This window comes from Girardinichthys multiradiatus, chromosome 20, assembly GCF_021462225.1.
Source record: "Girardinichthys multiradiatus isolate DD_20200921_A chromosome 20, DD_fGirMul_XY1, whole genome shotgun sequence".
Lineage (NCBI taxonomy): Eukaryota > Metazoa > Chordata > Actinopteri > Cyprinodontiformes > Goodeidae > Girardinichthys > Girardinichthys multiradiatus.
In genome coordinates, this window is record NC_061812.1 from 10943875 (window position 1) to 10968026 (window position 24152).

A 24152-nucleotide genomic window follows, 5' to 3' on the forward strand; every position below is an offset into this window, starting at 1 on the left:
TCTCCGTATGAAGCTACTTTACTTTGTCTTTCCTGAAAACTGCAGTGATGCCATTATAGGGAAATTATTACACATTTTACTCTGCACCTGTCTATAAAACCACATTCTCTTATTCTAAGTTGAGTAAATGCAATGTTTGTCAGAATGCGGGTTGTGGTTGGGGCCAAAGTGCAGAGAAGGAGATGCCAGGAGCTAGACGACTGAAAAGAAGTTGAGTTTTATTCTTTCTACTCAGAACCCAGGCAGGGCAGACAGAATCAAGGGACACAGGACCAGACAAGATCAGGCATACTGTCTAACAAGACATCAACGAAACAAACAAGCAGGGGACTAAGGCAACAAAGGAACTTAAATACAAACAGGAAATGCAGGGAAAACCAATGAACAGAGAGACCAGGTAGAGAGACCAGGAAAACTAGGAACAGGTGTGGAAACAGACTGCAGGGAGTCAGAGGGATGAGACCAATTAATATTATAACACAGACAGAAGGTAAACAAAGACTAAACCAGGTTTAAAATAAACAAAACACAAACGAATACACAGACAGATCCTGACAATGTTACATTTATTTCCTAGGCTATCACAAGCTAATGATAACAAAAAATAATACTACTACCATATTGATTTGTGTTTCTGCAGACTTACAACACTAATGCACAGGTGCCAGACAGCGCGGGCACAGCCACAGCTTACCTCTGCGGGGTTAAGGCCAACGAGGGCACGGTTGGCGTGAGTGCAGCTGCCGTTCGCTCCCAGTGTAACACCACAAAGGGCAACGAGGTCACCTCCATCCTCAGATGGGCGAAGGATGCAAGTTAGGAGACTGAAACTTTTTATTAACTTGGGATCTTTCTCTTCTTCTGGCCATTTCTTTTATACCTTTTTATGTAGTTAAAATGTCATAATTTAAAATGTGAGAATGAATCATTGCTGTATATATCATGTTAATCTGTGGGGTGGATACTCCCTTAATGACCTAATTGCTTCAGGCACTGACTTCAAAGTTTTGAAGAAAAACCCTGTAGTCATGCTTTTTTACTTGGCACATTTTTATATTCAGCGTTTGAACCTTAGACCTAAATGAGAATTGGGCATATAAATCCACTTGACTCAAAAACATTTTTATTAGACTGTTAATTTGGACACATTTGTTAAATTTTGGTTTTTCATACTTCACTCTGATGTAATTCCCAATTTCATAACAACAATGCAGTCAAATTCATATCATAAAATGTCAATTGGTAAAAAAAAATATGTTTCTAAGAAGCCCCAATCAGTCAGTTTGCAGCAATCACACCTCATTCCTGAGCAAGCATATGGTGACAGTGGAAAGGAACAACTACCTGTTAACAGGACGAAAGGTCCAGGACAACCAGGCTCCGTATGAGCACCCTTCTGTTGTGACTTGCTGAGCATTGTAGGGCTGAAAAGAAATACAGAAAAACAAAGAGGCTGTGAGTCAGAAGAAAGATAGGGTACACAACATTATAGCAGCAATAGCTCCATCAGCGCATTCACCCAGAAAAGACAGAGGATAGATTTAGGCTTTTCTCAATCTGTTTGAACATGTGATGTGAAGTTACATAACACTAAAACTAAAGAAAATTAAGGACACAGGAAGAAACCAATATGTATTAATAAATCTGATCAATGCAGAGGAAATATTGCTGTATGATATGAAATTATAATTATAAACTTAGGAGTACATCATGTGTCTTTTTTTCTTACGTTCCTTAAAAAAACCTTTCACTTCATTCATCTTTGTGTGCATTGCATCCTATTGTACATGCAATACAGCTTATTAAACTCAAAGGGTTAAAACAATCAAGTTGTTGATTCAAACACTGAACCCTGATTAAGACAGCAGTCTCTGTGTGTCCACACTGCAGAAAAGTCTGTTGGAATCGTGACAACAACACGCGTGAACCACGCCACTCCAAGTGCTGCCTACGCCCACTGTGTGGACAGAGACTGGTACTCCGACAATGAGATGCCAGCTGATGCCCTGCAGTCTGGCTGTAAGGATATTGCCAGACAGCTCTTCGAAAACATTCCCAATATTGATGTAAGCCAAGTTCCTGCCACTGATTTTTAACACATATTTATTAATATTTCAAATTGCAATCCAAATGGTTTTTAATTCTAAATACCAATGGATTGCATTTTGTTCTTTTATTAGTAAACAAATTGTTGTTTGAATTTTTAGCTGTACTAGTTGTTGTTTAATTATGATACACTTATTAGGGCAGTGTACAAGGATGCATATTATATTTTTATATTATATTAATATATTGATATAATAATAATATTATATATTAATATTTTTCCAAGAAAAAAATGCTTCCAAGAAAAAATTCCTTAAAGATTATTAGATCTATTAATCCTTGTATTATAATTTATGTATTATATTTTTTTAACACTGAAAGTTTACTTTTTTATTGTAAACCCTAAGCCTTTAAGAAAAATAATGACCCTAAGTCTTGTCTTAGAAATTTATGTGGGTATCTTTTGTAATTTATTTTTTGGAATGGGGTTTCTTCTGTTGTTTTTCTTTCACAATTTATATATGAACATCTGGGATTAAAATTACCTTCTAGTTTTGACCTTTTCAGGTGATTATGGGTGGGGGAAGGAAATATATGTACCCCAAAAACATGCCGGATGTAGAATATCCGACTCAGTCAAAGCATAACGGCACACGGAAGGACGGAAGAAACCTGGTGGAGGAATGGACCAACAAAAGAAACAATGAGGTAATTTTCTTTTTCTTCTTTTCTTCTCTTTTTTTTTCATTTCCTTATTTGCCCAATTACATTTTCATATTGTGAAATTTAAATTGTCTGAAATGTTAAAAGTATTTTTTTTATTTTCAATTTTTCCACAGAGGGCCCATTATGTATGGAACAAGAATCAGCTCCTATCCCTGAACCCAAACAATGTGGATTACTTGCTGGGTAAGGCTCACTTTCATTGAAGTGTAAATGAGGAGGCATTACTTTCTGCATTCGGTGTATGCCTATTATCTATGTTTAATATGTAATTTCTTTTTGCACTGCTGCTTTTTTTCCCAGGTCTTTTTGAACCTGTAGAGATGTCTTACGAATTGGAGAGGAACACTGACACTGATCCTTCACTGACAGAAATGGTGGATGTAGCCATCAACATCCTAAAGAAGAATCCCAATGGATTTTACCTCCTTGTAGAGGGTAAGCTTTTGTCTCATAATATGCACTTGTGTTTTAGATGGGTTCTGTTACTTGGCTGATTAGGGACTTTTTTGGAGCCTTTCTGTCTATATATATATATATATATATATATATATATATATATATATATATATATATATATATACATCTATGCTGTCTATAGTATGGAATAATTTATGGTTATGCATGACATACACACATAATAAAAACAAAACATGAATTTTATTCTGAAACATATTGCGTCGAAGCAGTTTTTTTTTTTTTTTCGAAGCAGTTTTAACTGTCATTTACGTCTGTCTTCTATAGCATTAATTGTTTTGGTCTGACTTATGCATTTATCCCTAGCTTTTATCTCGTAATCTCACATTTCCTGCACATACTTCTCAGAGAACCTCTGGAGTTCGCAGTGGAACTGATTAGAGCGTTTTCAGTGTAAATCAAGACTGGAGTTAATGGCGGTGAAGTGCATGGTCAGGGTTATCCCTGACACTGCTAATGAATAACATCTTGACACACAGCTGTTGTTCGGCTTGTGCAGTCACCCCTAAACTGGTTGGCAACATCTCTCTAGCTTCTGATTGTCTTTGATTATTCATCACTCGAAATTCTGAATCCAATTGTAAACAACTCTTAAAAGCAGTCTTGCTGGATAAGATGGATGGAGTTTTTTCCAGAAGTGCACGAATGCAAAATAAAATAAAGCACGGTGAAACTTTTGACAGATGGTGATGGAAAAAAAAGGTAAATAAAACAATTTTAACCAAATTTTATCCAAGTTGTTCTAGGCTTGATTTATTGGACTTGCCACTCGCTTAGTGATGGTTCTCAGTCTTTTGGCTTTCTTTTTACTTCTGACTCAGCTTCAGCTAGCACACACAACGGTGCAACCAGGAAGTTTATGAAAACTCCACTATTCTCAAAACAATTGTTTACAGTTTCAGAGAAATATGTTGTTCCAGAACAAATCTAGACAGATCTCACTGCCTGAAGGGAGAAGGCTAACTTAAGATCACCAGCATACATTATGAGAAAACAAAAGAATGCATCCAGTTAAAATCTTAGTTTTAAACTAACAGAATGAAATCCTTACTTTAAAGAGCATTATTTAACATGCAGGATATATGGAGTGGAAATGAAATGAACAGTTTCATAACAGATTCAGGGTCATAGAAGTCATAGCAAAATCTGTGGGATGAAATATTATTTAAGCTCGACATAATGTTAAGATAAAGACTTTTCCACAAGGCTTGTTTAAAAGATTGAAATCTGCATATGCTAATTCATACGCATATGTATGTAAACACTAGATTTCTAAGTGCCTATAACTACAGCATATTCCTGTTTAGACTGTGATGTAGCATGAGATATTTTATTTTTTTACATTCTTATAAAAAATGTTTTAGAATGCTGCAACCAGATTGCCTGCTGTTCCTCCTCTTTAACTTGTTACTTGATTTTGTAGAGAACACATAGTAGCTTCAGCAAACATTGGACGGCTTTGTCTTCTATAACTTCTGCAGAAACCCTCTGAAACACCGCAAAACAACGAAGCACACAGGTAGTGTCAAAAACAACTGATGTGCATTGACTTGTTTTGTCACTGTGCAGAAAATCTATGTAACCTTGGCGCAGACTATCCCACTTTAAAGAACTAAACGCATAAAATGCAGAGCTAATCATCAGTACATCCTGCCATTTTCTCATAATGAAAGACAGCAGGGTCATATTTGTTTGGTGTACCCAGTGCTTTATGACTGACTCATTACATTCCTGGCTGGGACTGACGTCAGTGCACTAGACCTGCACGAATGAGATAGACTTGTTTTATTTCAGCTTAGTTTAGCATACTATCAGGGGTAGCACAATGGAAATCTTTGTACCTCATTTAGATAAAGTGACATGTTGGGGTTTTGAGTTCGGCCAATGTGCATGGTAACGAGCATGGTGAAGGAATTTAACAACAGCAGGTCTCGTACAAGAAAAATGGGACATGGTGTGCTTGCACGAGTTACAGGCAGTCTAATTAAAGAGTCCAGTAATTCTATTCAATTCCTTTAATTGAAAAAGTGCCATTTCACAACACATGACTTCTCAAGGCACTTTATAAAGTCAATTCAATCGAATTATACATATTTTAAGAGCAAAATTCCCCTATTACAGGAAGACACCTCCAGCAGAACCAGGCTCAGTGTGAGCGGCCATCTGCCATGACCGACTGGGGATTTGAGAGAACACACGGAACCACCCATCTAGGAGTTCTTTCTATAGGCAAGAAAAGTTAAACAATAATGGTAGTAGCTCCTTCAGTGGCTTTATCTAAGAAAGAAAAACAGCTGATAAACTCTGAGCCAGTTTTCAGGTCTAGAGTATGAAAGAGAGCACTTACAGTTAGTCACAGTAAAAGCTCAGCCGGTAGCTATGTCTAGAAGAGAGACAGGGTTAAACACTGAAAGACAAGGCCAAGTTCATCATCTGTAGAAGAAGAACATTAAGTTGTTGGCAGCAGCTCAGCCGATGCCCCCCTCCAGGAAGGTGTCACAGCTAAACACAGAGCCAGGCCAGATGTAGCTTCTAGGAAGAGAAAAACCTGAGAGAGAACATAGAGTTAAAAGCTGAAATTGCAGCAAATAACACAAAATTGGAGAGTAGTATGAGAATGTACCAGTGAGGGAAAGTGGTCATTATTTGACAGGAGAGGAGCCTGATGAGGGTGTATTCACACTTGCCACTTTTGGTCCGCTTTAAATGGACCAGAGTTCATTTCCCCTTGGACCGAGACCCACTTTTTGAGGTGGTCTCGGTCCGCTTCCAAACGGACTCTGGTGCGGTTCGCTTATGGTCTGAATACAAACCGGTCCCGATCCGAACCAACTACAAAAAGCGTACGTCTCTTTGGACATAAAAAGCCACCGTAGCCGGTAGCAAAGGTGTGTGTTGTAAGGTAATCATACCTGATAAGCTGTGTGTTGCTTAGCAACGCTACCGGCTTGTTGTGGGACAAGGCACGTAGAGAACGTCGGCGTTCAGCACGCATTCTCCGACGGGGTTCCAAAATTATAAATGGAAAGTCTCAAAGTCTGTGTTGAATGAGCTGCTCTTCACTCTCACAATAATATTGCAGCTGTAATAACGGCACAAATATGCAGAACACAGTGTGTTGCATGCAGCGCGTCTACAGCTGTTTTCCTAAATTTCTGGGTCTCTGTTCTGTCCCGCCCCCGTCATTTCTGTCCAATGGGAGCAATGATCGTCACCCGTCACCTGGCTTTGTCTACAAGTAATAGTTCACTTGCAAAAAGTACAATGTAAAAACAAACAGCACCAAAAAAAAAATATAGTTTGCTTTTGGTCCGGACCAAACAAACGGACTGTTGGGATTATGAATCTGAGAATATTATTTAATATAAAATTTTTAATATTATGTCAAATAATATTTTGGTCTGTTAAGGGTTGTCCTGTGAATACCAGCCCAGTAAGGCGATGGTATTAGGACAAAATAGAAAGGTGTGAGATGAGCTCTGACATTATTGAACAACATAAACTATGCACACACATGGAATGAATTCACACAATTTCTTAAAATACAAGAATTTATTAACAAAAATAAGTCAACTCAAAGTCAAACATATTTCAATCAACAAACTCTTTACTATGCTAAAATAATCCAACTAAACTACCAAGCAGAATGAAAGAATAAGGAAGACTAATGGTCTATGTACAATATAAACAAGTTGATTAAAGATGATTGGAAACCATGACCAAAAAGAGTGATGCAATATTACCATGCAATGTTTATGTTTGAGGACCAAGGATTATCTTGAAGAATCTGGAAGTGACGTGAAGTTAGTCTTGGAACTAACTTAGGCAATAATCAGCATACCTTTAGACAACCCTTCACAATGCAAGATCAGATAAAATATTATTTTAATAAAATAATGTTTTAAATAATGATCTGCTGAATAAAACCAACCTTCTGGATGACAATTTCTCAATGGTGTCTAATTAGCTGCCTTTATTTATTAAAATAATATTTGAAGAAATATTATTAAAGGGATATTTTGGAAACGAGCCAAATCTTTCTGGAGAAATGGGGCTTAATGGTGTTTACTTAGTTATCAGATTTAGTGAAATAATGTTTAGGGACTATTATTCACTAGCTTGAAAACTAACAACCTTTCTGTTAAATATTCTTTAGCACCAGAATCAAACACATACCTTTAAAATACCAGGGTCAATAAAAGGGTTAAAATGCATGAGCGCGGACGGCGCGTTATGATCAATCTGTTTAAAATCACCCTTCAAGTAAAGTTTGTCTTAACTTTAAAAACATGCAAACAAAGAACACAACCTGAGCATGTGTGCTGCAGATAAGTCTGCTAGCACCAAGATAGCTGAGTTCAACACAAACAAACCAAACTTCATAAAATGAAAAACGTTTAGATCATTTCAATTTAAATCTTTCTATTATTGTTCTGCCCAAACCATAACCTCTTATGAACGTGTTGAGGAGTTGTCCGGGCGACGATGAAGTTTGAAGAAACGTCCACAGTCAACAAACGATTAGCTTCCAGCTAACCTCCGTAGCTGTGGATGAAAGACGGCTCATTGTGTCCGCCAACCACACTGCATGTTAACAGGGGGATGTGGCCTCCGTTGTCCTTCGTTGGGGAACAGCTGCACTCGGTGTCGTGCTGGGAACTCTCTGGAAACAGCTCGCTTCTGCAGATCTCAGTGAGAACAGTCAAGCAATGCTTGTATCTTGATTACCCCGTTCATGAATGAAAATCACTGGATTCGCAGACAGTGATTTATTTCTACTTATCTTGTGCATATGATCGCATGATCTTATGACACCCTTGGATCCAGTTGAAGAGTTTATGTCTATTTGCCAGCAAAGAGACATCAGCGCGCTGCCTCTCCGATCCCAGTCCCGCAAAGAGGAACAGTGGAAGGGGGAGATTTGTGGGAGAGGGGGTGCTCTTATACAGACAGTGGCATCATGGGAACTCCGCTTTTACAGTTTGCTTGGCTGTGCCGGAAGTACGTTAAATGCACTTTATTTTGAAAGTTTCAGAAGAGTCCGTACTGGAGTTTAATGTTGAAATCCATGGCTGGGTCCCAACAGGACCAAAGGACTTTCTTAGTGTGAATACAAGATCGGACTCCCATTTTACTTTTAGAGACTCTGGGAACCACCAATAAACCTGCAGAAAGAAGGTAATGGGTTTTTGCATGGACTTTGCATGTTCTCCCCGTGCTTTCGTGGGTTCTCTCTGGGTACTCCGGCTTCTTCCCACAGTCCAAAGACATGCCTGTTAGGTTAATTGGTCTCTCTAAATTGTCTTTGGGTGTGTCAATTAGTGAGTGCTTGGTTGTTTGTGTGTTGCCCTGTGATGGACTGGCGACCTGTCCAGGGTATTCTCCGCCTCCCACCCATAGACTGCTGGAGATAGGCACCAGCTTCCCTGCAACCCATTATGGAAGAAGCAGACTGACTGACTGACCTTTATTTACTTTATGACCTAGGAGTTTCTTTTTCAAAGACTTTGACTATGAAACGTCTGTGTTGTCCGAATTTAGGAGCAGAAAAGTTTAAGTCATCCAAGTTTTGATGTCTTCCAGACATGCCTGTAGTTTGTCTAACTGGTTGGATTCATCAGGATTTATGGATAAACAAAGAATCATCAGCGTAACAGTGAAAATTTATTCTATGCTGCCTGATAATTTGACCTATTGGAAGTATACATATAGTAAAGAGAATTGGCCCAAACACTGAACCCTGTGGTACTCCACAATTAACCCTGGAGTTTAAAGATGATTCATCATTTACATGAACAAACTGGAATCTGTCAGATAAATAAGATTAAAACCAGCCTAGTGCTGTTCCCCTGATTTCTACAGCATGTTTCAGCCTTTCTATAAGAATATTGTGATCGACTGAATTAAACGCATCGCTGAGATCTAACAGAACAAGTACACACACAAGTCGTTATCTGAGGCCAGGAGAATACCATTATTGAGTTTCACCAGAGCTGTTTCAGTGCTATGATGAGCTCCGACACCTGACTGAAGCTCTTTAAACAGATCATTACTGTGTAAATGCTCACACACCTGATTAGCAACTATTTAATGAAGCATTTTAGATAAAATGAACAATGAGAACCTGTGAGCATATATAGAGTTAATCAGGAAATTAGGAACAGCTGTGGAAGAGAGCAAACAGGCAGACTGAGGGGTGGTGAATATTTAACACAAAATAAGCTGAACTAGGCACAAAGAAATACAAGCCAAGGGGAAAATACTAACACCGATCTAAGAGAAATAAATCCAAAAGCACAAAGAACAAAACAGAAGGTTCAACTAAGAAACTAAATACAAAACAATGAAATGAATATTGCAATACTAATAGAACATAAATAACAAAGGAAATGATCAAAACACTACTGTAAACCAAAACACAAAAAAAAAAAAATGGGATTAAATGTCTTGCAAACTACTTTTCTTGTGAAATGGAAATTTATTTTACAGGAGGACGCATAGACCATGGACACCATGAGGGCAAGGCCAAGCAGGCTTTGCATGAGGCTGTGGAAATGGACCGAGCCATTGGCCGGTCAGGCCTTCTTACCAGCACTCATGATACTCTGAGCGTTGTTACTGCAGACCATTCACATGTGTTCAGCTTTGGAGGCTACACACATAGAGGAAACACAATATTTGGTATGTAATGGAAAAGGTAATACACAATGTCTATCTGTGAGGACATATTTTCTTTGAACTGGCTGTTAAACGTAGTCTTATCTGTAAAACTATCTCCACAGGTCTATCCCCCATGTTAAGTGATGTTGATCAGAAGCCCTTCACTGCCATTTTGTATGGAAACGGACCTGGTTACAAAATTGTTAATGGTAGAAGAGAGAATATTTCTACTACTAAATACGGTAAGTAGATTTTTGTTTTGGCCTCAAGTTTGGGATGTTTTTACATCAGTCGCATTAGAAAATCAGACCAAAAAAGCATAAAGCTCTAATATCCCAGTTATTCACTGACGAACCAGTTTGAAGTGTTTAGGTTGCAGTTGTAGTGCTAATGATTGTGCAAGGCACTGCGTATGGTTCATTCATCCTGTTGTCTTTGCTCACATAAAGTCATTTGAATATGTCTGATTTTCCAGTAAAACTGACCCCTTTCTGTATACATATGTTATTGTTGACAAAATCCATAAGTATTCTGATATTTGGACAGCAAGGTTTAATACAGGAAAAGGGCATACATTCATATCAATATGGGATCCTCAAACAAAAGGAGCGTTTGTCAAAACCATATTGAGATGTGCAGAAACTGCGGGGTTCTTTAAGTTAGGATTGAAAATATTTGTGCACAGCAGCTTCTGACTTATAAACTGTAATCTGTTTTTTATTACTTTAATATCTGTATTTTAACGTAATGCAACACTTTTTTTTACATATGCATTGTTATTTTCTTTCTGTCTTTCCATTGATGTCCTATAAAGCACTTTGGATTGCATTGTGTATGAATGGTGCTATATAAAGAAACTTTCCCTGCCTTGCCTATTGCTTGATGCAGACTGCAGAAATCCAAACCCTGACCATCAGGGGTACTATCACAACTGCTGTCTGCAAGAAATGGCAAATGTTTACAGCAGGTGTTCATAGAAAATCAGCTAAGGTTACTTTGTTTAGTGAATTAGTTAAAAAACAACCTTGCACAGTTAAAGGTCCATACAAAATAACATCTTGACATTGCTTACTGAAGTTGTCAAAAGTATTCACACTCTCTGAATGTGCCGGGTTTTTCAGTGTGAAAAAATGAGATCATGATGAAAAATTTAAAAACTTTTACTACTTAGAATGTGGCATAAATCTTGTACAACTGAAAAGGTAAACACATTTATTACACGACATAATCTAAATTAAATATAATCTAAAATAATGGTTGCAAAAAAGTGCAAAGCCTCAGTCTTATATTGTGTTGAAGCACCTTTGGATTCAGTTTTAGCATTTTTTCTTCTTTAGTTAACCTCTGTCAATTATCAATTATTGTCAATCTGATTAACCTGAAATAGAGTTTGCACTATTTGGCCGTTGTTTAACTAAAGCTGTAGTTTGCAGAGATGTTAGAAGGGATCTAAACAGTCTCACCATGTATCAGAAGAAGAGGTAAGACAATTACTGATAATTGGAGAAAATATGGCATTCTAGGGATGTTACAAAAACTGGAAATTTCTCCAAAACTGAAAAAACTGTAACTGATACTAGTCAGAGGGGCTTATTAAGAGGCTGACAGTTAAACTTAAGGAGAATGTGTAATGATGAACCCAAACACTGACTTTTGGACCACAATGCCAAATGATATGTTTGGCACAAAAACAACATTGCACAGAACAGTAAATACACAATGCCCACAGTGAAATATGGCCCTGGCAGCATCAGATGTTGGGGTTTACCTTTCTTCAGATGCATGTCCTTGAAACAGATTTACTTGTTTTAAATTAATGGCACAGGATACATTTTACATATATGTGGAAAGAAAATGAAAGGATTTATTATGGTTACACAGTTTAACATCACAAACAGCTGATATTTTAACAGCGGTGTTGAACACACTTGAAACCATCAGTCTGAACAGATTCTGAGCACAAACGTCACTCTAGGGTTTCACCTTTTCACTGTGTATCTCTGTTGCAGACGATAACAACTACCAGGCCCAGGCAGCTGTACCTCTGAGCTTGGAGACTCATGGAGGAGAGGACGTAGCGGTCTTTGCCAAGGGTCCCCTGGCTCACCTGCTGCATGGGGTCCATGAGCAGAACTACATCCCCCACGTGATGGCCTATGCAGCTTGTATTGGCCAGAACAAGCAACACTGTTACTTGAATGATGGAGCAGTGGGCATACAGCCTCTGTTCTCTAGCATTGCAACAATTCTCATGGTCACTTGGCTCCTCTGCTGACCCTCCTCCAACACTTTATCCTGTCAACATTGTTTTTGTTGTCTTAACAAATTTCTCATTTTAGGATTTTAGTATTTTGTGTTTTTTATTTTGAAATGTCTCTATGTAATGTTTTTATAATGGGACTGTGTTTTTACATAATTAACCAACAAAATCATAAGTTCTCGTCGAGCATTTAAAACATGCTCCTTCCCAAAATATTTACAGTGATACAAAAAATAAAAAATCAGTTAAACCAATAAGAAGATTTTAGCAAACACTGTAAACAGTAACCTTATACATTCTTCCTCCTAACTGTTAGATGAGCTCAGCAATGCAGATGAGAAGTCTTGGTATGAAAAAGATTTCTGAGCAGGGAAATATCAGCTCACTTCAGTTGTTCCATGTTTCAGGAAAAAAAAAATCTACATCGGAGGGTAAATTGCCATTATATTTCTCACCTTTCTGCCACAGAACAAGAAAAAATTACTTTCAAACTATCCAAAATCTAAATATATATAGTCATTAGGAGTTTGTATATATATATTTATATATATAATTATTGAAAAGTTCATTTATTTTAACAACTCAATACACCAAATGAAACAATATATAAATTACACAACGAATGTTTTCAAGCCTTTATTTCTGTTAATTATGATGATTTTTTTGCTAACAGATACGGAAAAGACATTTACTATTAAAATATTACATCAGACCAATAAATAAAATGGTTTAAATACAGAAATGTGGGTTTAATGAAAAGTATTTTTTTACCTGGTTAAAGGTTGTAATTAAAAGAAAGTTTTTATCTGACAAATGAGCCTCATTGGAACACATATTCTGCTTTATTGAATCTGACTGTAAATAAATGAGTTATTCTGTTCAGCCAGTTATGCAAACACTCCTGATGCAATGTAAGGAAGAGCTCACATTAAGATCTTTGAGCTTGGATCGTTTTCAAAGGTTTTATAACTAGTTCAGCAATGTAAAATAATATTAACCCTGTTCATTTGACAAAAATGTATGAACTTGTTTATTAATTTATGGCGCAGTGAACAGAATCTACCTCGCGTGTTTCCTCATCGTTCCCACAGGCTGTGTTCTTATTCCTCACAACAGTTCTCAGGAGTTCTCAGGAGACAACTATTTCCTGGCTGAGAGAACTGGTTGTTAAACTGAGCTGTACACTTCCAATTATACAAAACAAAAAGATCACCCACCCATTATTTTGTTAAATTAGGATCTGTAACCAGTAAATAGTTTTATCTGGTAAATCTGTTGGTTTTGATCAGTTTATATTTATAATTGTCATATTTCAATTATGTAGTAATTTGTTAGTAAGTAAATGTTTGTTTTTGGCCATATTTTTAGAACTTCAACAATAAAAACAACATATTACCTGATGCAAGATTTCAGCTTATAAATATTTTGTTGAATTCAGATAAAACTTGGCAAGTTTCTTCATTTGTGACTCATCCATCTCATCAGCATGTGCATGTAGTAGTTTTCCACCAGCTCTCCTGTGCCTTGTGTGGAATGTGAGTGGATTAAAGCCAATCATTCCTGTGTATCATGTGGGATATCAGAGGACCCAAATTGTCAGGAGCACAAAAAGAGAAGTTTAGATACAAGTAGGTGTGAAATTCTCAAGTTGTCACAATACATTTTCAAGAACAGCAAAACTACTAGTTTCTTTACTAAATCTAGGGTAGTTTATTAAATTTTTTTATTTTAAAAATTACATTAATATTTTATTTTTGTTTACAAAAATGTATATACAGTACTGATATAGTATAATAGTAGTACAACATGTACTCCATCTGGGCCACATATGAGTTTTAAATTCTATTATTCAATCTCATTGTGATTGATCAGCAAGATATTCATTCAATTTTTGTCATAATACTGTCAAAAGAATATTTAGTATTAAGTATTTCGAAGGCAAAGTTCCCGATTTACTATTTTGTTTGATTTATTTCTATGTTCAAATCTTCTTCAAAGGTCATGACATATAGCCTACGAATAAAGAACAACCTCCCACATACAGACAGCTGAAATAAATTTCTTCTGTAACTAATCTGATTAGGATGCCCCAAGGACAGGAGCTCTAGTGGCAGACCTGTAACTGACAGGATAAATTATATCACACCTGACCTGGGAACACCTTGGGATCTCATTTGAAGACCTGATAAGTATCACTGAGGAGCAGGATGTTAGGATTTCCCTCCTAGACCTCTTCGGATGATTGGAAGACCATGCATTAGTAAAGGCACCAAATAAATGGTTTTGTTAAACACAATAATGCACCATTTGATAAAATAAAACTGACTACAGGTTGCACACAAGGGAGGATAAAAACCTGAGTAATTAAAAATTCTAAAAACAGCTTAGAACTCAAATGTTACAAATAAGAACACAAATCAAAAATACAAATAGCAATACAAGCCTATGCCTAATGTATTTCTCTGAAGCAGCAGCAGAGCACATTTTTTAGAGACCTCCACCATTCCAAGTTAGAATTCCAGCTTTAAGGTATGTTCCAGTTGATTTTTACCACTGGAACTTGGAAATTCAGATTTTTGGATATAACTTATATGCACTATTAAAAATAAATTAATAAACAAACAATAAGATATCTCCAAAACCAGCTTACCATTAGATGCAGCTAGAAGAAAATGTGAAAAATGTCATGGTGTGTTGTGTACTTGTCGGACCAACGTGCAGAACAATGCTCAGGAGCACCATGGTGAGTTGCAAAGCTTTTAATTATAATAATAATAATTTGTGAAGTTTTCACCCTTCTGCCTGGTTATTAACTTCTCAACATAGGAAAGTAGAAAAGGATGAGGAACAATAGCTGGTGACAGCCCCTGAGGTTGCTCTCTTGCCCAAGCTAAAATATATGTATATTTCCTTGACAGGATCGATTAAAAGGATTAAAAGGACAGGATCCTTAAAAGGATCGATTTCCTTTTAAGAATGTGGACGTTGAGGCATGCAAAAGCTCTGCAACTTAGCAGTGATGGATGTGCAGGTCAAGAAATGCAGCTACAGAATTTTCATTCCATTCCTAATATTCTCTACGCTTGCTATAACCTCATGGTTGCAGAGTGGACTGAATCCTTTTTTATTTGAGTATCATAGTTTTATATTCTTTAAACACTTCTTCCTTTTGAGGGCCCTCATGGGCCACTTCAAACATATTAATCAGGAACTTTCTTTTGTTCCTCTGGGATATCACAATCCTGCTTTATCTCTTTTATATTCAGAGATCAACAGCGGATGTCAGAGTGTATCAGAGTGTGTGAACTTCATTTTATTCTCACATTTTGTAGATTAGTCACGGTGCTTCCTGTAGTTCCAGAATAATGAAACAATAAACCTATTTTCTAAAATGACGAAATTGGTGATGAAATCTGGGAAATTGGTGGTTTGGGATTTATGGTTATTATTTTGTGAACTTTTCACCCTTCTGCCTGGTTATTAGCTTATCAACATAGGAAATTAGAAAAGGATGAGTAACACTAGCTGGTGACAGCCCCTGAGGTCGATCTCATGAAAAAGCTAAAATATATTTGTGTAAAAAACCTAAAACATACAAAAGTGCAATGGTATTTTAAATGTTAAAGAGGCAGGGATGAATTTGCAATAGAGCCAGTTCTGACAAACCTGTGCTGTACAACCATAAATAGGTCAAAACCACAAAACTCTATGCTCATGTCTGCTAAAGTTTGGAAATTAAATAAATAGGTCAGATTTAAATTTTGCAGAAATAAGTATAAAACTTCAAAGACCAAAAGCTGACTGAACATGAGCACAGAGTCCATATGCTGAAGGTCAATTTCACATGATTCAAATATCACAAGCTGCATTTTTACTCATAATTTATGCAAGAGAAAATAATCTTTAAAATTAGGATCTCTTTCTTTCCAAAGCCTCAACTTAATGAAGATGTAGAAACGTCTTGCCTACACAGTGATTTTAAAATGAGCCTGGATGTAATGGAAACGCTGAAATGGCTTTGATAAACAGTGTATCTTGGCTAATCTTGAAAAGTTTCCACTGTGCCATCCTGTTGTCAAATACCGTAAGGCAACTGAAATGAAATTGCTCTTTGAGACCTCACTCTAATCACTGTGATCACAATGAAGAAACATGTCAGTGTTCACAGTCACTCTGACTCTCATCCGTTTCAGACTGTTTGATTTGGTCACTTTTCCTTTAGGTTAGGTCTTTTCTATCAACCAAACTTTCTCTTGGTTCTTTCATCTTTCATCAAAGAACCCCACATGAATCTTTCTAATAAAATCTGACAAGTCAAGCTTAGAAAGCAAGGGGAAGCTGACACATATTGGGCCACATACAAAGCACAAAGAAGAAGGGAGAACTTGCCACGTGTTGTGTTTTTTATTCAGGGCTGCATACAATGAGTGGAGCTGGAAGGAACTCAACCTATATTTGTTAGAGGTCATTTTGTATATTTGTATTCACTGGTTTAAGACTTACAAACTTTTCATCTTGTCAGACATATTTTTGAATTGTTTCAGATTTTTCTACAACTTCCTATAATCTCACATTTTTTAAGAAAATAGAGACTGCTGTCTCCAAGTGGATGAATAATTCAGCTTTTACAACACACTTTCAAACCAAGCCTGAAACACCTTCTTGCTGTCTCAGTGAAACCAGCAAGTGCCAGAGTGGCATGGAGGGCTGAAGTCAAACTACCACTGTTACATATCTGAATTGTCAAGGGATGTAGTCATAGAGCTGAGATGGTAAGTAGGTGTGAAGTGGAGGTGAAATGCAAATAACTGCCTATTATAACTAAATGAGGCTACTGTTATGTATTGTTTCCTTGATGCCAACGTCTTTTGCATAAGCATACATTATTGTGTAATATCATCAGTTTTAGGACCAAGGTGGCATATGAGGTGGAAGTAGACCTACTGCTGTTTCTGTAATATGTCAGGGCCTTCTTGCTGTCTCAGTAGAAGTTACAAGGACAAAGGCAGCATAAAGCGCTGAAAACAGCCAATCACAGCTTACCATGAAAGATCAACGGAGGTAGTCCAAGTGTAAGCTGCTGAAATGTGGTGGTTCAATGAGGCTGCCGACTTGTTGAGTGACTTGTCATGCTCAAGTGGTTGACTTGTGATATTCAGAAGCTGCTCAAAGAGCAGCTTGTCTCTGCGATCACATTTCATCATAATATGCTCATCTTCTGAGTAAGGCATCAGAAGATAAGCATGGGTGGTGCTACTGAAATCAAAGATAGGTAGGTAAGGAGACTATTTACTCATACTCGTATTCTTCATCTTCCGCTTTATCCAGGACTGGGTCGCAGGGGCACCAGACTCAGCAGAGACGGCCGGACATTAATGCACGCAATGCTCCACTTGTACAGAGATCGGATGGCCCCTAATAAAGGGCCCCCGACTTCGTACTCCTGGAGCACCCCCCACAGGGCACCATGATGTACACAGTCGAATGCCTTCTCTAGGTCCACAAAACACATGTGGACCGGTTGGACAAACTCCCATGAACCCTCAAGTACCCTGCAGAGGGTGTAGAGCTGGTCCAGTGTTCGACAGCTGGGACGAAGACCACACTGCTCTTCCTGACTGCCCTCCGGTCATCCTTCTTATGAAGGGGGGACCTCCATCCCTGGTCTGCCAGTCCAGAGGAATTGTCCTCGACCGCCACGCAATGTTGAAGCGGCATGTCAACCATGACAGCCCCACAACATCCAGAGACTTGAGGTACTCAGGGCAGATCTTGCCCGTGGAGCTTTTTAACCACCTCGGTGACATCAACCTGGGTGATGAAAGAGTGCAACCCCTGAGTCCCCGGCCTCTGCTTTCACCAAGGAATGCGTGACGGCAGGATAACGGAGTCCCCGGGAGGGGCACTATGCAGCACCCCCAACAGGGACGCCAAGAAGGCCGGGTACTCCGCACTACCGCTCGGCCCGTAGGCCGAAACTACAGTCAGAGACCTGTCCCCGACCCGAAGGCGCAGGGATGTGACCCTCTCATCCACTGGGGTAAACCCCAACACGAGACGGCTGAGCTGGGCGGGCAACAAGCAAACCCACCCCAGCTCGCCGCCTCTCCCCGCGGGCCACTCCAGAGTAGAAGAGAGTCCAGCCTCTGTCTAGGAGCTGGATTCCAGAGCCCACGCTGTGCGACAATGTGAGCCTGACAATTTCTAGTCAATATCTCTTGACCACCCTAACCCTAGCCCTCCCTCATGGTTCCCCCTGCAGGTGGTGGGCCCACTGGGGGATGGCCTCGCATCTCTCATTCGGGCTTGTGAGGAGCAACCCAGCCACCAGGTGCTTTCCGACGAGTCCCGAGCCCAGGCCTGGCTTCAGGGTGGGACCCCAGCTCCGCTGTACTGGATGACATCACGTGCCTCGATTTTTTGGTCCTCATGAAGGTGTCTTGAATCACTCTTTATCTGACCCATCACCCTGAGCCTGTTTGCCATGGGAGACCCTACCAGGGGCATTTAAGACCCAGACAACATAGCCTCTAGGATCATTCAAGCACTCCAACCCCTCCACCACGTTAAGGTGGCAATTTAAGGAGGGGTGGATTTATTTAAAAGTTGTCAATATTTGTCCACAGAAACACAATAAAGCTACTATTATCAACAATTAATGCAAATAAACTAAAAACCTTGCAGGGCAGGGAGTTTGAGTTCTTTTCCAGGCCACATCAAACTTGATAAAGGCTCTAAATCATCTTGACTATCACATTAATTACTACCTTGCTGATAATTCCTCATTTATGTCTATGTTTTCTGTGTGTGTGTGTGTGTGTGTGTGTGTGTGTGTGTGTCAGACAAAAATCATTTATTTTGCTGCATTCACCAACTGTTGACCACTGATAAGGTAAGTCTTTCCTTGCTGTGCCTTATCATACTGCCACAGGAAATGTTGTTAACAATTCAGCCAGCAACTGTCCTGTGTGGAGCTAAACAGCTCCCCAACCACTTAAAAACACCCAGAACCCTAAATCCACAGTGATACAGTGTGTGAACACTGGTTTTACAGCTGCATTTGTTCTCTGTGCCATGTTTTTTTATTTATGATCATGCAAATTTCTTTCATATAGTTTCTTTGTCCATAAGTCCATAAGTGAAATTCTAACACAATGTTAATCCTGATACAATTTGCTTATAATTTTGTTTGGTATGAGATAAAATATTTAGATAATATAGTTTATTATATCAAATATTTTGGTTTTGTAAAACATGTTTGAAAGACTGCTATGAATAAGTTAAATATATCACAGTACGAAATATTTTGGGTTCAAGCTTAGGCTTGATGTCAGATCAATTTGGCAATAATCGCTCATGGTCATAATATCCTTACATAAAATACAGGGGCTTGAAAAGTATCCACACCACTCTAAGGTTTTAGATTGTGTCACAATATAATTTAATACTTCAGTGTATTTTATTAGTCTTTTATATGACCCACCAATAGAAAGACTTAGACCAAGACTAAGGGACACATCAGAAAGGTCAAAGGTAAACCTTATAAAAATAAACAGATAGACAGATATTTGAAGTCAATATGTGAATCTGTCACTTACCTTATATTTGAAGAGGTTGGAGAGTCTGTAACAGCCTTTATCTACTTAGTCATGTGCATTTGCTTTGTGTATGTAAAACCTTTGTGTATGTAAAAAGGTGCTTTGAGGCTACATAAACAAAATGATTCCATATTGTATTTATGAGTTTACACTAAACAACTGCTGTCGCTGCAACAGCAGTTCCTTTTTCCAACACTTTTGTTGCTGTTAAAGCAGAGTAGGCTTGGGGCAAAGAGAGGCTGACCCACTGTGCTGGCTGTGAAGGGAAGGAGAGCAGCTCATACATGCAGATTAGTTGTTAACAGACGGTAGTCCACATTGTTGAGTAAAAACTTAGCAACAGGGTCTGCAAGCACAGTTTCCAGAGGCCTGTTGCTTCAAATGTCATCCTTTATTCAGAAGGTAATGTTCCTTCTGTACACAGTTCCTTGCAAAAATACTCAAACTGGTTCAGCTTTTTGTCAATTTGCATTAACAGACTTTGATTTATTTAATTGGGGTTTATATGTGATAGCCCTTCACATTATATCACATATTTGTGAAACTTGTATTACAAATAAAAATTGAAAAGTGTTAAATGCATTTGTGTTCCTGAGTGAGTGGTTTGTAGAACCACATTTTGCTGCAATTACAGCTGCAAGTATTTTGCTGTATGTCTCCCCCCGCTTTTCACATGTAGAGAATGAAATTAAGTATTGACACAGATTATCAACTGACTTAAGGTCTGGACTTTGACTGGACCTCAAATGGATATACTTTGATATAAACTTTTGCTTTGTAGCTCTGGCTGTATGTTTAGGGTCATTGTTCTGCTGGAAGTGAATCTTTGCCCCAGTCTGAAGTCTTGCACAGCCTCTAACAGGTTATCTTTTAAAGTTGTTGCGTATTCAGCTCCATCTCCCTTCCCATCAACTCTGACCAGTCTCTACTGAAGTAAAAAGCTCTAATCATTATGCTGCCACTGCCATGTTTTAAGCTCAAGATATGTTTTGCATGTCCGCAGAAAGTTGTGTCTCATCTGAGCTTTATTTCTTCTTTCTGATACACTACCGGTCAAAAGTTTTAGAACGCCTTTCTCATTTAATGGTTTTCTTTATGATAATAGTTCATAATAGTTTATTACTATTTACATTGTACATAGATTCTGAATAAAGGCATCAAAAGACAGTGTCTTGCCCATGGCCAAAATTGAATATGTTAAAAATGAATATAAAAGGAGGAAATCAGGAAAATCTCATAAAAATAAACACAACTCAGACGGAAAAGAAAAACAAAACAATTAAATGTGGTCTACTGAACAGATCTCTCTCTTCAAAGACATTGCTAGTTAGTGACCTGATTTGTGACAATCAGATTGATTTATTTTGCCTCACAGAAACCTGGCTGCAGCAAGAGGATTATGTTACTATAAACGCCTACTAATTATTTAAATTGTCACATTCCTCGAAATACTGGGCGAGGAGGAGGAGTAGCATCCATCTTTCAGTCGGATTTATTGATTAGTCCCAGACCAATCAATAGCTACAACTCTTTTGAATATTTAATCCTTAGTTTTCCTCATCCAAATTGCAAAGCACTAAAACCTCTTCTGTTTGTTGTTTTGTACTGTCCACCAGGCCCTTACTCTCAATTTTTAGATCTGTTTTCAGACCTTTTATCTGATTTAGTGTTAAATACAGATAAACTTATTATAGCGGGGGATTTTAACATTCATGTTGACGCTGAAAATGATAGCCTAAATATGGCGTTTAATGCTATCTTAGACTCAATTGGCTTTGCTCAAAACATTAACAAACCTACCCACCTTTGTCTTCATTCTCTGGACCTTGTGCTGACATATGGCATTGAGTGTAAAGACATAACAATATTCTCTCATAACCCTGTCCTGTCTGACCATTTCTTAATAACCTTTGAGTTTAATTTAACCGAGTACTCCATACCTGAAAGAAAATTTTATTATAGTAGATCATTATCAGGCGATGCTGTAACAACCTTTAAAGAATCTGTTCCACTTTTAATTTCCTCATTATCACTGAAAAGCACAATTGAGGGCAATAATTCTGTTTCTGACCCTTCACAAATTGATTATTTTGTTTATTTTGTTTCTTCATCATTGCGTGATGCATTAGACAATGCAGCCCCCTTGAAAAAGAAGGTAATCATTCATAGGAGGCTAGCTCCTTGGTTTAATTCAGAGCTGCGTACGTTAAAGCACAATGTTAGAAAATTGGAGAGAAAATGGCGCTCTACACACCTAGAGGATTCCTACTTAATCTGGAAAAATAGCCTACTGTTGTATAAAAAGACACTTTGCAAAGCTAGAACAGCTTATTTCTCTTAATAGAAGAGAACAAGAATAATCCTAGGTTTCTCTTTAGTATAGTTGCTAAACTTACACGGAGTCATAGATCTGTTGAGCCATCCATTCCCTTAGCTCTTAGCAGCCATGACTTTATGGGATTCTTCTTAAATAAAATTGATTCTATTAAAAAGAAAATCTTTGACATACTCCAGAAGATGATTACTTCATCCTCAGCAAGTGAGACAACATTGGAAATAACTGCAGAACCTGATTTGTGTTTGGACTGTTTTGATCATGTGAAGCTTCTAGAGTTATCAGAAATATTAGCTTCATCTAAACCTTCAACTTGTATGTTAGACCCAATCCCAACCAAATTATTTAAGGAAGTGTTCCCTCTGATTACCAGCCCCGTTTTAGATATGATTAATCTATCTTTAGTAAATGGATATGTACCACAGGCTTTTAAGTTAGCTGTAATTAAACCTTTACTTAAGAAACCTTCGCTTGATCGAGATTACTTGAAAAATTACAGACCTATATCCAATCTTCCATTCTCATCTAAAATTCTTGAGAAAATAGTTGCTAATCAAATGTGTGAGCATTTACACAGCAATGACCTGTTTGAAGAGTTTCAGTCAGGTTTCAGAGCTCATCGTAGCACTGAAACAGCTCTGCTGAAACTCGCTAATGATATTCTTATGGCCTCTGATTCCAGTTTGTTCATGTAAATGATAAATCATCTTTAAACTCCAGGGTTAATTGTGGAGTACCACAGGGTTCAGTACTTGGGCCAATTCTCTTTACTATATATATGCTTGCAATAGGTCAAATTATCAGGCAGCATGGGATACATTTTCACTGTTACACTGATGATACTCAGCTTTACTTACCCATTAATCCTGATGAGCCCAACCAGTTAGATAGACTACAAGCATGTCTTGAAGATATAAAAACTTGGATGATTTTAAATTTTTTGCTTCTAAATTCAGACAAGACAGAAGTTGTCATCTTTGGACCGGAGTCTTTAAAAAAGAAACTGCTTAGTCAATCACTTAACCTGGATGGCATTAAATTAACCTCCGGTGATAAAGTAAAAAACCTTGGTGTTATTTTTGACCAGGACATGTCATTTAAATCCTATATTAAACAGGTTTCTTGGATTTCCTTCTTTCACCTCCGGAACATTGCCAAAATTAGAAATATCCTGTCCAGGAATGACGCTGAAAAACTAGTCCATGCATTTGTTACTTCAAGGCTGGACTATTGTAATTCTTTACTATCAGGATGTCCACAAAAATGCAGATAAAAGCCTTCAGCTGATTCAGAATGCTGCAGCAAGAGTTCTGATGAAAATTAAAAAGAGAGATCATATTTCTCCTATTTTAGCTTCCCTTCGTTGGCTCCCTGTTAAATTTAGAATAGAATTTAAAATTCTACTCCTCACATATAAAGCCGTGACGTCGCCCGGTACGGCGGAGCCGGGGTCCCACCCTGGAGCCAGGCCTGGGGTCGGGACTCGTCGGAGAGCGCCTGGTGGCCGGGTTGCTCCTCGTGGGACCCGGCCGGGCCAAGCCCGAACGAGAGACGCGAGGCCATCCCCCAGTGGGCCCACCACCTGCAGGGGGAACCGTGAGGGACCGGTGCAAAGAGGATTGGGTGGCGGACGAAGGTGGAGACCTCAACGGCCCGATCCCCGGATGCTTAGGCTGGCTCTAGGGACGTGGAATGTCACCTCGCTGGGGGGGGGAAGGAGCCTGAGCTTGTGCGGGAGGTCGAGAGATATCGACTAGAAATAGTCGGGCTTGCCTCCACGCACAGCGTGGGCTCTGGAACCCATCTCCTTGAGAGGCGTTGGACTCTCTTCTACTCTGGAGTGGCCCACGGGGAGAGGCGGCGGGCTGGTGTGGGTTTGCTTGTTGCCCCCCAGCTCAGCCGTCTCGTGTTGGGGTTTACCCCAGTGGATGAGAGGGTTGTATCCCTGCGCCTTCGGGTTGGGGAGAGGTCTCTGACTATCATTTCAGCCTACGGGCCGAGTGGTAGTGCAGAGTACCCTGCCTTCTTGGCGTCCCTGTCGGGGGTGCTGGAT

General features: G+C 38.6%; 1 protein-coding gene across 3 annotated transcripts in view; it reads left to right on the forward strand.

Annotated features, from left to right (window-relative positions):
* The window catches only part of alpl (alkaline phosphatase, biomineralization associated), a 28402-nt gene extending 14836 nt beyond the window's left edge, over positions 1 to 13566 (forward strand). For all 3 annotated transcript variants that reach the window (XM_047347390.1, XM_047347391.1, XM_047347392.1), the window contains 8 exons: positions 641 to 815; positions 1891 to 2066; positions 2614 to 2754; positions 2886 to 2955; positions 3073 to 3207; positions 9736 to 9927; positions 10029 to 10148; positions 11916 to 13566. In XM_047347390.1, the coding sequence (XP_047203346.1) occupies positions 641 to 815; positions 1891 to 2066; positions 2614 to 2754; positions 2886 to 2955; positions 3073 to 3207; positions 9736 to 9927; positions 10029 to 10148; positions 11916 to 12181 (1275 nt within the window). In that variant the 3' untranslated portion in view covers positions 12182 to 13566. The remainder of the gene's footprint in view (positions 1 to 640; positions 816 to 1890; positions 2067 to 2613; positions 2755 to 2885; positions 2956 to 3072; positions 3208 to 9735; positions 9928 to 10028; positions 10149 to 11915) is intronic.
* Positions 13567 to 24152: the final 10586 nt, after the last annotated feature.